At 40.9% G+C, this 12,033-nt stretch overlaps 1 protein-coding gene across 1 annotated transcript in view; it reads left to right on the top strand.

Annotated features, from left to right (window-relative positions):
* The window catches only part of synpra (synaptoporin a), a 353,939-nt gene extending 341,992 nt beyond the window's left edge, over nt 1–11,947 (top strand). Inside the window, exons 5-6 of the mRNA XM_078209520.1 lie at nt 1,648–1,839; nt 9,117–11,947. Of these exons, the coding sequence (XP_078065646.1) occupies nt 1,648–1,839; nt 9,117–9,431 (507 nt within the window). The 3' untranslated portion in view covers nt 9,432–11,947. The remainder of the gene's footprint in view (nt 1–1,647; nt 1,840–9,116) is intronic.
* The last annotated feature ends 86 nt before the right edge of the window (nt 11,948–12,033 follow it).

Here is a 12,033-nt window from a genome sequence, read left to right as displayed (position 1 = left end):
GGTGGGATGCTCTTTCAGAGAGTCAGTGCAGACTTGATGGTTGAATGGCCTCTTTCTGCAGTATAGGGATTCTATGGTTCAATGAAAGTTGGAGATGGAGGTGACAGTTTGCAAGATCAGTGCAGTCTGACGTATTTCCATTCATTGTACTATTTTGCTGTTGATATTTTACAGCCTGAGGAGTCATCTTTCTGTTTTTGACTGAAATAATATACTGTGTTTCCTAGCTTCTGACAGATTACTAACAACTATCATTGAGCTGTGGGTGTGCTCTAGCCTTACAGTTCTGAAGTTGAATTATTTGCTTAAATTTCCGCTTTTAGCAGTTAACATTTCTGGTTTCTGCTGATCTCCTGCCAGGGTTACTGTGAGAGACAACTTAGAACGCCTAATTTCAGGGTCACACTGATTTTTTTCCAAAGTTAACTACAATTCTTTCCAAGATTTGTGTAGAAGCAGTGTGGTAATTTTAACCCTCAAAAAGATGGGTTGTTGGGGTCAGGTTAAATGTTAATTTTTTTAAAATCACAAACTCAACTCTTACCCACTCACTTCCACGTTTAACAGAGGCTGGACAGAGAGGAAGGTCGCCAATTCACTCCCAGGAAAGTGTTATCTATTTAAATATTTAAATATGAGGCTCCCAGCCTCTTTGCTTTACAGGCCTCAGGAAACCTAGCAGCTTCTCAGGAGGCAAGAATAGATCAGGCCTTTGCAGCACTGCTCCTGGGCTAATAGGAGCAGGAGTGCTTCCCCAGGCCTTCCTCGAGCTTGCCTCCTTCCCTGGGATCAAAACTCCCCATTCTCCCGAGTCAGCACTCAGACTCCCTACCCCAAGTTCCCACTAGCAACTGGAGGCTTCTTTCATATGGCTGTTAACTGTTCTAGAGTGCTCCTGCCTACCTGGAAGCCAAGCTTATCAATCAGGTGGGGATCCTGTTTTTGTAAAAAAAAATTGCTGCTTTCATGGCATGGAGGGAACATTGGACATTTCGGTTTCCCAATCAAAGCTTCCACCCTTCTCCTCCACTTCCAACAGCCACCCTGTCAACTATCAGGAGCAAATATTTTGCTTTGTCATCCAGCATTGTTCCAATATATCAATAAAAAAGGTACTGATTGAGTGAATAGAATACAATTAAATAAATCTTGTGTCACTTACCATAAGCATAGAGCAGAAGTAACTGATGCCAGTATTTAGATTGCATTACAATCTAATTGTGATATGCTGTTTAGCCAGGTTTTCATTCATTGTTTGGTAATTCCAGTTGCTCTTTCCACGTCTCTCTTATCCAACCACCACTCCATGTTTAACTTTTTTAGATTCCCTGTTTCCCGCTGCTGTCACAGTTTTAATGGTCAAATTTGAAACTTCCACAGTCACCATAGCAACTAGAGAGAAGCAAACTGAACAGTCGAGGATAAAGTAACTGGAGGAGATTATGGACCAATTTTTCTCCCTTAAGCATGGGAACATGATGGATGCAGAAGGATTCAAAGTCTTACATTTATACAGTTATTAATATCGCTACATTTAGAATGTAAATTGGACCATGAAACCAAGTTGGACCATTGCATATTCTTGTATGCTTTTAAAACACGCCTTATCTAATGTTTAAAATTATTTGTTTTAACTATCTTTTTCAGGATTTCATTGTGACTGTGGTCTTCTCATTCATGTGGCTCGTGGGATCATCAGCCTGGGCAAAAGGACTCTCTGATGTCAAGGTTGCTACGGATCCTGAAGAAGTGCTTTTGCTAATGTCAGCATGCAAACAGCAGGGCAATAAATGCTTGCCTGTCAGAAACCCCGCAATGTCTGGATTAAATACATCTGTTGTAAGTTGAAAACTAATACCTGTGTATAATTGAAAAGCTGCCGGGTTCTGAGATGCAATGTTTTGGTGTCCCAACGTAGAGAAGTAAGATGCAGCTACATGCCCGCAGACCTTCAAGGTAACTTCCCAAACTGAGCTGGATCATTGGAGCAGGAAAGACAGAATAAAGAGTAATTAGAAGTAATTTGTTCGCAACTCTTAGTGATTGTGCAAGGAGAAATACTGGCAAAGTCCTGGGAATAAAGATCAAGAAATCGCATGTGTGGGCCAATGTGGATAGAAGGGAATAACAATAAACTGGGAAGTGGATTGTTGAGTGATTTAATAAGTATCAAAATAATGTGGGAGATGTCAATACAAAACATCAGAAAAAATACACCACAGTTGAACATTTGTCATTTTAGTGTTAAGATTATTTAGTGATAGGCCCCGAACTCTAGAGATTGTGTTCCCAGCACTTATGTCCAGATTGTACCCGGTTGAATGCTCCAGCACTGACTTTGTACTGGGGGGTACCATCATGGTTGTGGAGTTAGTGGGAGTGTATCTCCTTTGTATGGGCTAAGTGGGCATAGCATCACTTTGAGAACATCTCTGGAACCCATGTGCTCCATAGCCATTGAAGCGAGGGTGATGGGATGTGCCCGGACCTACAGACCTCACCATGTCCCCTTGACCAACTAAGCATTGGGGCTGAAACTGGCCTTTTTTTTTCTCAGGGTGCAGGTTCTCCACCAGTGGGGCCCATGTTGAGCCCTCACTCAGGATACTTACCATTGCTATATGCAGGAAGCTAATGGAATTGAGGCACATTAATGCTCAGCTTTTCTGACTCCATTTCCTGGTTATCATTTGCCTTGTAAGAGATGGATGGAAATTCTGCTGATTTTCCACTGGAGTTAAAGTGACTCTTTGTTTTTCTCTCTCCTTCGCTAATGGCACAACTGAATTTCTGAAATTACTACATATAGAGCTGTGGGCAAAGACTGTCAACTGACCAATCTGTGGATAGGACCAGTGGAATACCCAAAGAAGTTTGGGCCAATTTTCTTTATGATTGGCAGCTTTTGTTCAAGCATTTAAATAAGCTGAATGTCTGAATGCACTCAGATCCCGGGTGCTGCAGAAAGGAAAGGAGGTGATGGATGGTTATATCAGACCCTTTACATTGTGCTTGCTATTCCTGGGGCTGCACCTGAAGCAGACCATTGGACCTGGCCATCTTCTAGCTGCAGTAAGAACAGCCAGAGGGTCTCGAGGACAACAGCCAGTCGTGTGGCCAGATGCCTGAGAAAACTGGGCCTGCCTCTATATTCTCACCCTTGCTTCATGATTCAAGACTCTGTCAGGGAACAAACATGTATCGAGGTGTGGCCAACCTATGAAATTCAGTGACTGAGGCCTGAATGATGCAGTACAGTTTGGGCTCACTTTGTTGTTCAACACTCAGAAAAAGAAGGGATGGAAATATCCAAAGCATGATGCCTTACTCATTCAATCCGGTCAAACACCCGTTTTCTGGAGAAGAACGTGCTTGTCTGGTTACAGCAGCTAATCTTGAATGCAGTTTCAGTAAACTACGTACCAGTCAGGACACTATCACAAAATAGTGTGGCCACAGAAATTCTTAAACGCCACTGCTGATTTAGTAAGCTCAAATCTTTACAGTACTACATGTGCTGGATGTCTTATGGAGTAATATGGAAGAGGAAATTGCTTGCTGCATTAATTAACTCAGCTTATATTTCCATGAAAGCTATTGAGATAGTAATGTTCTAAACAGATCAAAATATTAAATAAATGTATGACTGGTGCAGTACATGCTTGCTGCATTTGAGTACCTTTGATATTATTGTTCATTTGAAAAACTGTAGCTGGAATGTTACGGTCGTTCACGCCGGCAGGATTTTCCCATCCCGCTGCAGCAAGCGGAGATTTGATTGAATGCCAAATTCTCCAACCTCACTGCAGCGAGAGCGTGGCGTGAACGGCCAGTAAGATCGTGCCCTATAGTCCCGGTGGAGTGGTTTAAGGATAATGGAAGAACCCAACACAAAGCAGCTGCATTGTCTTCATTCCAAATTCAACTTCAGATAGTTCCCAAAGTATATAGTTGCAAATTACTGGGAAATTTGTTTTTAATTGTTGTCAAGGATAGATAGGTATTTGATGACCAGCATGGACATGATGGGCCAAAGGACCTCTTTCTGTGCTGTAAAATTCTATTGCTCTAACAGAATATTCTACTGTCAAAAAATGATGAGGTTCAATGTATGTTACAATGGACCTGTAAAATTCCTTTAATGAGCAAAAGCACAGTATGCTGCACCAATTGAAACCAATTCTTTCTTAATACAATTTTTCATTGTGATCTATCAATTTTTCCTTGAAATGAAGGAGGTCAGCAGTTTGCTTTGATAGGTGATTTAAAGTGGCAGCCTGGAAAATGGAGAAGAATGCAGAAATATAAACAAAAGAGAGAATGCAATGGAGTGAAAAACTGATGAATAAATAGTCAAGAGGGAAGTAAAAGGGAGAAGCTCAGAGGAAGAAGACTTAAGAGACTAAAGTGTCAGAGGTCACATTAACATGCACTGTTATAAGTAGATTTCAATCACATTATGTGTTTCTCAGTCTCTCTGTGGCTTTTCCTTACCTTCTATGGTGCCAAGTTCTGATAAGTCAAATGCAAATAGTGGGAATGCACAAGGGGAATAAACATGCAGGCGGGAAGCCTACAGGATGCCTATTCAAGAGTGTCCATGGGAAGCCAGCCAATATAAACAGTCAGTTTCCTTTGCATCTGCTGGCCAGCCACCCACCTGATGCAAGAGCAAGAGGCAATTACCCATCTACAGCCCTCAGGGAAATCATGGGAGGGAGCTCAGCAGGGTCTTGTGGATGGGGTGGATTGGAAACCAGGGCAGCAGAGGTCTGATCCTCAGTATTGTTTATCTTAGCCCCATAACGGCAAGTTTAAGACTTACTTTTTATGTTTCACCTTTATAATTTTGCCATGACTGGCTTTACCAAGTGGAATGGCCATAAAGCCGTGGGGTTATGCTGCAACTGTACAAGACCTTGGTGAGACCACATTTGGAATATTGTGTGCATTCTGGTCACCTCACTATAAGAAGGATGTGGAAGCGCTGGAAAGAGTGCAGAGGAGATTTACCAGGATGCTGCCTGGTTTGGAGGGTAGGTCTTATGAGGAAAGGTTGAGGGAGCTAGGGCTGTTCTCTCTGGAACGGAGGAGGCTGAGGGGAGACTTAATAGAGGTTTATAAAATGATGAAGGGGATAGATAGAGTGAACGTTCAAAGACTATTTCCTCGGGTGGATGGAGCTATTACAAGGGGGCATAACTATAGGGTTCGTGGTGGGAGATATAGGAAGGATATCAGAGGTAGGTTCTTTGCGCAGAGAGTGGTTGGGGTGTGGAATGGACTGCCTGCAGTGATAGTGGAGTCAGACACTTTAGGAACATTTAAGCGGTTATTGGATAGGCACATGGAGCACACCAGGATGATAGGGAGTGGGATAGCTTGATCTTGGTTTCAGATAAAGCTCGGCACAACATCGTGGGCTGAAGGGCCTGTTCTGTGCTGTACTGTTCTATGGTCTATGTTCTATGTAACCATTGGAGTCTCATATAAGATCAACACAGTCTGCATTTCTTTAGCACATTTATAGTAGTAAAACATTCCAAGGTCTTTCAAAGGAGTGAAACTAAGCCTTATTGGGAGATATCAGCACTGGCGATCAAAAGCTTGGTCAAAGAGTTAGGTTTTAAGGGCCACCTTAAAAGCAGAGAGTGAGATGGAGAGACTTAGGTTGCCAGGCTGCGAGAGCTTTCAGAGGCAAGGAGGGGTGAGGTCATGGAAGAAGTTGAAAAAGGATGAAAGTTTTAAAAATTGAGCCTTGCCAGGCAAGGAGCCAACGTAAGTCAGTGAACATCGTGGTAATGGGTGGATGGGACTTGGTGTGACTTAGGATGCAGACAGCAGAGTTTTGGATGAAAGCAAGGTTATGGGCCATTGAAATTTAGGCAGGCCAGGAGAGCATTGAAATAGACAAGTCCAGAGGTAACAAAAGCATGGCTGAGGAGCTCAGCAGCAGATGAATTTACACATTAGCGGCGATGGGTGATGTTAGGGAGGTTGAAGTAGGTAATTACGAATGCAGTGGATATGGGATTAGGATCTAATTTCATGGTCAAATAGGATGCCAAGGAATTGAATGCTTTGGTCCAAGCTCTGACAGTGACTACAGAGAGGGATGGATTTGATGGCCAGAGAACAGTTTGTGGCAGGGATGGAAGCCAATGGCTTTGGCCTTCTCAGTATTTAGTTGGAGTAAATTTCTGTTCTTCCAGTATGGATATCAGACATGTATGCCAGTGAACCCCACTTAGCATAAATCAATTAAGTTCCTGTCTGAGTCAACTGGCTCAACTGCCATCAAAAAAACCATAGACTTAAGTCTATGGTGGCGGGGAATTTGAGCAGCAAATAGTCCCATTTGGTTTGAGCTTTTGTTTCACTGGGTTCCTGATTGTGACTAGTGGATTGTTGTACAATCAATGCCCACACTGCTGAAAATGATCTCTTGCACATAGCCGATGATTTCATAGAAACAAACCACAACTTGTTCCTTACACATTATATACACACGCCACGGCGTTTATGGGAAGTCTCAATGTACTAATTTTTGTTCTAATGTTTTCTTCTTCTAATATACACAGATTGTAATACTATACAGTATGACAGGAATGCAGGATGAGGTGTATTCAGATAATGGGAAAGTAAGACTCAGGCCTGTAGGTTTCGCGAATTATGGTGCTTTTACACTGAAATAAAGATCGTCAACAATGGAATAATATCCTAACCTTGGCCCCCTTGAGAGCATATTTTACAATAATTCCGATATCTTCTACAGTTACACACCAGAAATCAATTTTAATCAGATTACCCCTTGTGTTCTTGATTGAATAACACGACAATTGGAATTTGGTGTAGGGATGTGGTAGAAATGAAAATGATTAATTATATGTTAATTCAATTCCTAAAGATAATTACTCTGAGAACTAAAATTGTATTTGTCATTTCTACTTGTTAAATAGTATGATAAATGGTTTTAAAGGTCGCATAACACCTACAGTATGTTCATATTGGGAGTGATTTTCTAAAGACGTTACTGTTTTCCAGCCGTCCTGCATTTTTTTGGCTGTCTTGCAAGGTCTGATTTTGTTGATGGCATAATAATAGCAATTACAGGTGGTGGAGCTACTCAGACTCACTTGGAATCATGAATGTACACAGTGAACAAAAACTAGTTCTTTCTCCCAAATAATTATCTGCACTTTATAGACTTTAATCTCTGATGCATATTTTAGGATTGGGGTTTGAGAGAAGATTTACTGTTTTAAAAAATTAAAATAGATAGTTTTATATATTTATAAAATGCATGTGTATTTACACACGGCTTTCTGTTTGTGTAGCAGTTCAGTTACTCACTATAGAGGGGGTTCATCAGCCCCATTTGCTGTTAACGGGAATCCCAATAACCCACTGAATAGGGCATCAGGGCTAAAACAGGATTGCCGTTGCAATACTCCTGGCCCGCCCCTCCGGGCCTGATCAGGTTCACTCCTAGAGCTGGTGGGAACACGATAGTTATTCAAAGCTTCCATTTCAAATGTGATTAGCGGGCTTGATGCCTGATTTAAAGCACTCCTGTCTTTCACCCATCTCCCTAGCGGGAACTGTACTGGGTGGACTTTAGTGCTGGTCATGAACAGCATGGACATGACACGTTGGATACGGAGGGGGAGGTGGTCAAGGAGGTAAGTCCAATGTCCGTGTGCCCCTCTGCCACTACCAGACTGCAGAGGGAGGACTCCCCAAGCGTGCTGGGGGTTGGATAGGTTCGGATTGGGGGCAAGGGGCTAACTTTGGCACTCGCGTCCAGAATAGGGACCTCGTGGCTGGACTCCCCTTCTATAGCCCTGGGAAACCTGAAGATCACCATTGGCATGGTGATTTCAGGCATTTCTCTGATTAAAGTCTTCATTCTTGTCTTAGAGTCATAAGTCATAGAGTTTTACAGCACATCAAGAGGCCCTTCGGCCCACCATCTCTGCATCGGCCATCAGGCATCTATTTAATCCCATTTTATGGCAGGCTTCCAAATCCCAGCAGCACTCCATTCAGCAGAAAGGATTCCCCTTTCTCTGGTTCAGAAGCTGCAGCTGTGGGAAGACCCCTTTCAAACCCTCTGACTGACAGAAGTCAGTCACTTTCACTAGTACTTTTCAGTCTAGTCCTTTTAACTCTCCTTTGATTGACAGCTTAATAGTTTTTAGACAGCATGCAGTCAGCTTTGTTTCTTGATCTTTCCCTTGACGGCTGAAAGCATCTCAAGTACACCCCCACACCCCCTGCCCCTATTCTTCCTATCCACAATGTTTATACAAAGGAGAACCTGAGAGCACTCAACTGTTTTGAAAGTTGCCTGCATTGCCTGACCTGTTATTTTAGTGGTGGGAGGAAGGATGCCCCTCGTTGCTGAGAGATTGGGAGTGCTCCCCTGGTCAATGGAGGGGGGGGGGGGGGGGGTCATAATTTCCATTGTGGGAGGTCTTCTAAAGGGTGCCCCAATCTCTGAACATCCAGGCTGGCAGGGGCATTTCATGCTGTGCATAAGTGTAAATGGTTAAGGTGGGTGAATCCCACCTCACAGCCGCTGCTAACGCCAGCGGGGAATAATCCAGTTTTCCCGTTGGCGTGGGCACTTAGAGCTGATTTGGGTGAACTGTGCCCTATAACTTCCTGTGGTGCTGCTTTTTAAAAAATTCTTGCATGAAAGGATTTCTCATTTTTGAATTAACTAACAATTAGGAGTACCAAGTATGATCAAAATACAAATCAACACCTTCCAATTCACATCAATGGCATTTTAGGGATTTTATTTGGTGGAGCAGGTCAAAATGGTACTTGTGACACTTGAGAGCAACTTAGGCAACTTGTTTATAGTTTCATCACTTGAGAGTTTCAATGCCAATATTGCTAGTGCTATGGCAGCCTATGCCCATCAAGAATTGACTATTCATATGGAGCTGCCAGTTCTAAATCTCCCAAACAGCTTTGCTTCTCAGGTTCAACTTGTTCAGATCAGCCTTCCTCAAAGCCACAATGATTATTAGATTAAGATTACAGAAGCTATATACTCATAATGAAAATAAAACATATACAAATTGTACGTTTTCTCACATCCTTAGGTCTTTGGATTCCTTAACTTTATTCTGTGGGCCGGGAATATTTGGTTTGTGTTCAAGGAGACTGGTTGGCACACTTCAGGTCAGCGACACTCTCAAAGCACCATGGAAAAGCAGCCAGCACCAAGTGGTTTCAACCAACCCTACAACCAGCGTGCAGGCGATCAAGAAAGCTTTGGTCAAACAGCTGGATACAACCAACAAGGCTATGGACAGCAACCAGGTTATGGGCAACAAGCTTCCTATGGCCAGATTGGAGGATACAGTCAGGGTGGCTTTGGCCAGAATCCTCCAACTTCTTTTACCAATCAAATGTAACGTGTACTAGGTCTAGTATTTGTGCATCTTTTATCTGAGATCTGCAAACATTAAGCTTTCAGTTAGAGTCAATAATAAGGCATTGAGTGTTCCTGTGTTATTGATAATGAGAAATATCAGTAGAGAGTGGCAGTGGTTTCAATCACTTGTTGATAATAATGTCCAGATGTTCAAATATTAGCATGGTGACGTAAATATTGATGGTTACCATAAGTAAATATCACTTTATTAAATACCTCTATGGTTAGCGTCTTTTTTATGTTGTATTGAAATGGTAAAACCTGTAAAATTGTTGAAATGCACAAAACATGTTTTGCTCGTATGATGTTTGTTCCTCCCACCTGTGGTAGATTTTGTCTGAGCAAATAGTGTTAGAATTGAATTAACCTTTTTGGAACTTGGCAAAGAATAAATAAGTGGCCCTTTTGTGATGACTAAATATTGCATTGTGTGTACTTAAAAATGGCTTATGCATGATGTTGTTACTGCGTATACACTATGGCCTACTTAGTGTGGTATTACCAAAGCGCACTAAGATCTCACCCTTATGGTTAGTGAAACAAAAATGTTTTTTATGCTGTAGCTACAGGTATTACAGTCAGATGGAATTTATATTTCTATGTTCACTTTAAAAGAAAGCATTTTCTTTACAAAAAAACCTTATTTGTTAAATGTAAAAGATATTTTGTTTACTTTATATGTGTTATTTATTAGTCGAGGTGTAAATGTGACTTTTTTCAGCATGCAAGTGTGTTTTTGTAATACACCTTTGAATTTACTATCGCAGTGAAATGCTGTAATGGATAACCCTGATGTACTGAAACGGTCTTTACCATGGAAAATGTTTAACTTTATATGAACGTAAATACAACCAGCTTCTACAACTTGCCACAGCTATTTCTCCCTGTTATTCCTTGGCACAGTAAGTTATGTGCCTGCCTGCAGTGCAGTCTCACTGTGTTGTCACATGAATGAAATAGTAATCGTAGAAATACTGAAGCTGTATAAAACGGTTAATGTATTATGCTCAATCTTTTGGCGTAAGATGTAGTTATCAAAGCACAAAGCAACTATGATTCCTTCCTGTCTGTTTAAAGTGCTATGGTATTGTGGTAATGATTGCAAAGTGAGTGTGTGAATGTATTCAAAGTAATCTTTAGCATCCTTAATCAAAACCATTAACCAGCCAATGTAATCCAGTTGATGAACTTGAAATTAGTTGCAGATTTTCCAAAATACAAACATGATGATCCATATGTTAGCATTATAACATTCAAAGTATTTTTCTTAGACGATCAGCACCCAGTGGGCCATAATTTGCTGGTAGAATAATGGTGAGGGTGATGGTGCTCACTGTTACTTATGTACAAATAGTACAGCAAATTCAGGTGAGGGGCAGATGCCCAGTTAAACTCAAAATGCAGAAGTTGCTGTCCAAGATGCACTATCCCATCGTTAACTTCACAAAAGCAGTGTTTCAATGTCTGGCTCACCATTGAAATGTAGTAAATGGCATGAAGTTACTGCACTTGAGTACTAGGACATGTTAAACTCACCACAGAACGTTAAATCCATTTCAGTCTAAGCTTCCTCTTAACGATGTGATAAATGTTAATTATTACCAGTCATCCAATCTGACACTGAAAATTATTACAAGCATCGAGTTTCATTTCTTTAGTCTTTAACTGTTACAGATCTTAAGTGTGTAAAAATGTGCATTTAATTTTGCTTTCTCGTTCTGTCTGTGTTTTTTCCGTCTCTCTCAATCTAACCTTTCACTCCCTCTCTTTATTTTCCTTCCTCTAACTGATTTAACATTGAATGCATCCACTTTAATGTATACTTCCTTCTCAGTCCTCACAATGTTACTTTTGCATTCCTTCAATCTACTTGCCTAAGGAGATAAACAGTTGGTCGTCCTGTTCACTCAGGTCTACGATGCCCTTCAGCAAATTGCCACCCGAAAGTTGTAAAAAGCTAGCATGTAAGGCTAACTAATGGCAGATGCCATTATGTGTCCTGCTACAGCAAATTATGGTCCACTGTTTTCTGTTTGTTAAATCCAACTATTTTAACATGACGTTTTGCATTAGAGGAAGCTTTCTTTTGAACCAGGCCAGACTGCCCAGACCAAAGTTGCCTAAAGTAAATCAGGATTTTATCTGTTTTTCAGTTTTTAATCAAGATAATTATTTAGTAATCTGATAAAACAAAAAGCATTTGGCTGAGTGACGTTTTTTTGAATGAAGTAATTTACAAATTAATACATAAATTTAAATGTAAGTGAATGTTTCTGTATTGTGCCGATCAAACGCTCTGCATATATTTTCTAAAACGGTATTTGCTGAATTGTGTATTTGTCTGAATGTTCTCTGAAGTTTTAATATTAGTGTAAAACAACAATATCATTGTTTGATGTTCATTGTATCTGCATTGAATTATTTTGGTTGTTAAAAGTACAGTACATTGTGATTTTCACTTCTAATTATCAAATTAAAGTACAGTACTGCATTCAGGCTATGGTGGTTTGTTCATTTTTATCACTGGCTACTATTGAAAATGTAATAAAGATATCTGCTGAAAAGATAACGGCCCGCGAATG

The sequence above is a fragment of the Mustelus asterias genome, chromosome 3 (assembly GCF_964213995.1).
Source record: "Mustelus asterias chromosome 3, sMusAst1.hap1.1, whole genome shotgun sequence".
In the NCBI taxonomy this organism is placed as follows: Eukaryota; Metazoa; Chordata; class Chondrichthyes; order Carcharhiniformes; family Triakidae; genus Mustelus; species Mustelus asterias.
This window is presented reverse-complemented; position numbering and strand designations above follow the sequence as displayed.